Below are 3,294 nucleotides of genomic sequence, written 5' to 3'. Positions count from 1 at the left end.
GGCCTGAGGACCGAGCCTGCTTCCTTTGAAGGCTTGCACATACACTCAATTAAAGAGAAAATTGCTCCCTGCTCACATCATCTCATGCTTCTGTTCTGCAGCAAGACAGCAAGCCTGTGCAAATGATGATTCAGAACAGCACGTTTAAGGTGGCCACGGTGGCTGCGGAGAAAATGAAGATCCTGGAGCTTCCGTATGCCAGCGGAGAGCTGAGCATGTTGGTGCTGTTGCCTGATGAGGTTTCTGGCCTGGAGCAGGTATGGCCCTGGCAGGGGAAGCACAGGAGATATCAGTGCAGGGGCACCTGGCTGCCATCAGAGCTTGTGCTGTCCCCTTACACCATGAGGGAAGCACACCAGCTGCCCAGGTGCTAGCAGGTGCTCAGGTAGAAACTGGCCTCTTAGGAGGGCCTGGCACTCAGTCTGAAAGAACAAAGAGCATAGCTAACAAAACAAAGGTAAAAGAGTGTAGCTCAGTTGTAGCCTTGCAGAAAGTGATGTATGTATGGGCAGATTTTTTTTCATTGAGAGGCAGTTTCACCCATCCCCCTGTATAAACTGTTGAGTATATGTTATTAGAACTGATGAGGTTCAGGAATCCCTTATGATTTATTTGAAAAATCCTCATCACACATTATAAATAAGATGCTCTCAGAACACTTTAGAAGTGTGCTTGTTTGTTTGGTACTATCAACTGTGCATAAATTTTCACGGCATTTTTTGCAAACTTTCTCACAAGCTGACTGCTGTGTTGTGCCACCTCAGACACAAATTTAGTTGTACAGTAGGGAATGTGTCAGATGTGTAAGGAACTGAAAAAGGAGCGGTGACACAGGTAGTATTAGATAAGCAAATGATAAACTAGAAGGGTGTTGATATTCTTGATTAAAATGAATGGTGGGAATGATACTCTTGATTAAAACGAATGGTGGCATTGTCATCCCAGGTATTTTATTCGCTACCTCTCTTTACAGATTGAGAACAAAATCAGCTTTGAAAAACTCACACAGTGGACCAGTCCCAGTGTGATGGAAAGGAAGGTAGTGAAAGTGTATCTCCCTCGCATGAAGATTGAAGAAAAATATAACCTCACATCTGTCTTAGTGGCCTTGGGAATGACTGACCTGTTCAGCCCTTCAGCCAATCTGTCTGCTATCTCTTCTGCAGAGAACCTGAAGATGTCTCAGGCTGTGCATGGGGCATACATGGAAGTCAATGAAGCGGGCACAGAGGTGGTAGGCTCAACAGGGGTGATGGGAGACATCAAGGATTCCTCTGAGTTTGAAGAGTTTAGGGCTGACCACCCATTCCTCTTCTTGATCAAACACAACCCAACCAACAGCATTGTCTACTTTGGTAGATATTGTTCCCCCTAAAAAGATAAAGAGCTGGAAATAACACATGCCTTTCCCTCAGAAAGAAAATCCCTTTACTGTAGTGTTGTAGAGTAATCTTATCTCTTCAGTATTTTCTACAGCTGGAAAGCCTGTTTTGGAAGCTTCTGTAGCAAAGACATACCTTCAGGTGAGGAAACAGCACCAAGCATGGTTACTACTTCTTTTCTCATACTGGTTATAGAATGGCTTGAGCTGAGCAAAGGCTGAACCAAAGAGAAGGTGAGAATGAAAGCACTCATCAGCCAGGAAAGGGCCAAGTGATTTTCACTTAAGGAACAAATTGCAGGCATGACCCCGAGTCACTGGGAACCTATCACATAGAAGGCCATTGGCTGTGGTCATCCCAATCCCCAGCAGGATCCTGCTGACAAACCCGTGTTGCCACTCCTGAAATGTGAGCTTTGAGATCTCCAGTCTCGAGGAGATGCTTGTGGAAAAGTTTCTAGTGTGCAGGTTATTGACTGGTGGCTATGTAAATTTTAAGTTTATTTACTTAGCTATTGGGAAACGTTATACACGTTCACTGTCACCAGAGTTGCCCTCTCACCATGAGTTCCTCATGTAATTTTGAATTCCTTGAAGAGTTTATCCAATGTCATAAAGAGTCTGCCTTCTGCTCCAGAGAAGGGAACTAGATCTAATTTTGTGTAGGTGCAGTTATGCCTTTTCACGGACTGTAGATTCAAAGCCTGAACCATGGAGATCCAAGTAATAATCCAGAATTTAGTGAGAACCACTAGGCAAAAGAACTGTCTGAATTTTTGTTTAAAACTTTGGAAGACACTTCAAATTTGAGAAAATTGTGGTTTGTCTGTTTGTGTATGTTTTTGTAAAATCCTGCAGATGCTGTAAAAGAATCTGATTTCTTTGTGGGAGTCATGTGAAAGAAAACATGTTTCAAAATTATCCCTGTCTCTGTTGAGTTTTCCTAGCTAGTAATCTTCACTTATTCCCTGGAAAGCCCTCGGGTGGAGTTCAAAACTGGAGCACAAAAGTCTTACATGAACGTAGCTAGGCTTCTATGTTCCTGTGATCCCATCTTCTAAGAAACATATGAGAATCCTAATATTTTCTGTCGTTTCTTCCCGTGTGCAAATTGCCATCTGCAAATCTGCAAATATGGATCTATTGGCTCAATATTATGTTTTCATTCTAATCACATATTTTTGATTTTGATGCATAGAATTGATTTTGTTTTTGTTAACATAATAAAAGAGAACTATGAATGTTTGTCGTGTGAATGATATTAACTTTATGAATGACACACTGGAAAATATCATTACATTTGAACAGTTGTGAGTAAAATGTGATTTACTACAAAATTATATTTTGAGAATGAATAAAGCATATAGATCTGAAGCTTCCTATGTATTTATGATGATTTTTTTCGGAGTTCTGATCTTCAAGTAGAACTCCATGAGTTTTATTCCTGAGTTTATAACCTGAGTTTTATTCCTCTCTGTATTTCAGATTAACAAGAAATAGCACAATGGAATCCTAATTTATTCGTGTTTATTTTTCTATACAATTCCAACAGGTACTAAAGAAGCTCTGACAATTTCTCTGGAAAATATTTCAAGGAACAACTATTCCAGCAGTTCTGCCCTTTTAAATGATGAAATCATCTGAAAAACAATGGCCAGATTCAAGGCCAGGTTAGATGGGGCTTTGAGTAACTTGGTGTAGTGGAAGGTGGGTTGGAATTAAGTGATCTTTGAGGTCCCTTCCAACCTAAACCATTTCATGATTCTATGATATAACTTGAAAGGCATAAGAAAGATTAAATAGGTTGAAAACTATTAGGCAAAGCATTTCCCTATCTGGAGTCTTGAGCAGAGGAACTCTTCTGTTAATATGGGTTATTTCCACATTACCATCACCACATTAGTGGGGTGTGA

General features: G+C 40.7%; 1 protein-coding gene across 1 annotated transcript; it reads left to right on the top strand.

Annotated features, from left to right (window-relative positions):
- Positions 1-55: 55 nt before the first annotated feature.
- LOC118157049 (ovalbumin-related protein X-like) lies at positions 56-1,847 on the top strand (the record flags this gene model as incomplete). The annotated part of the gene is made up of 2 exons (XM_035311305.1): positions 56-257; positions 974-1,847. Coding segments are annotated over 2 exons (604 nt in total), but the record flags the coding sequence as incomplete, so codon positions are not given.
- Between the last annotated feature and the right edge of the window lie 1,447 nt (positions 1,848-3,294).

Source organism: Oxyura jamaicensis (genome assembly GCF_011077185.1).
Source record: "Oxyura jamaicensis isolate SHBP4307 breed ruddy duck chromosome 2 unlocalized genomic scaffold, BPBGC_Ojam_1.0 oxy2_random_OJ100082, whole genome shotgun sequence".
Lineage (NCBI taxonomy): Eukaryota > Metazoa > Chordata > Aves > Anseriformes > Anatidae > Oxyura > Oxyura jamaicensis.
This window is presented reverse-complemented; position numbering and strand designations above follow the sequence as displayed.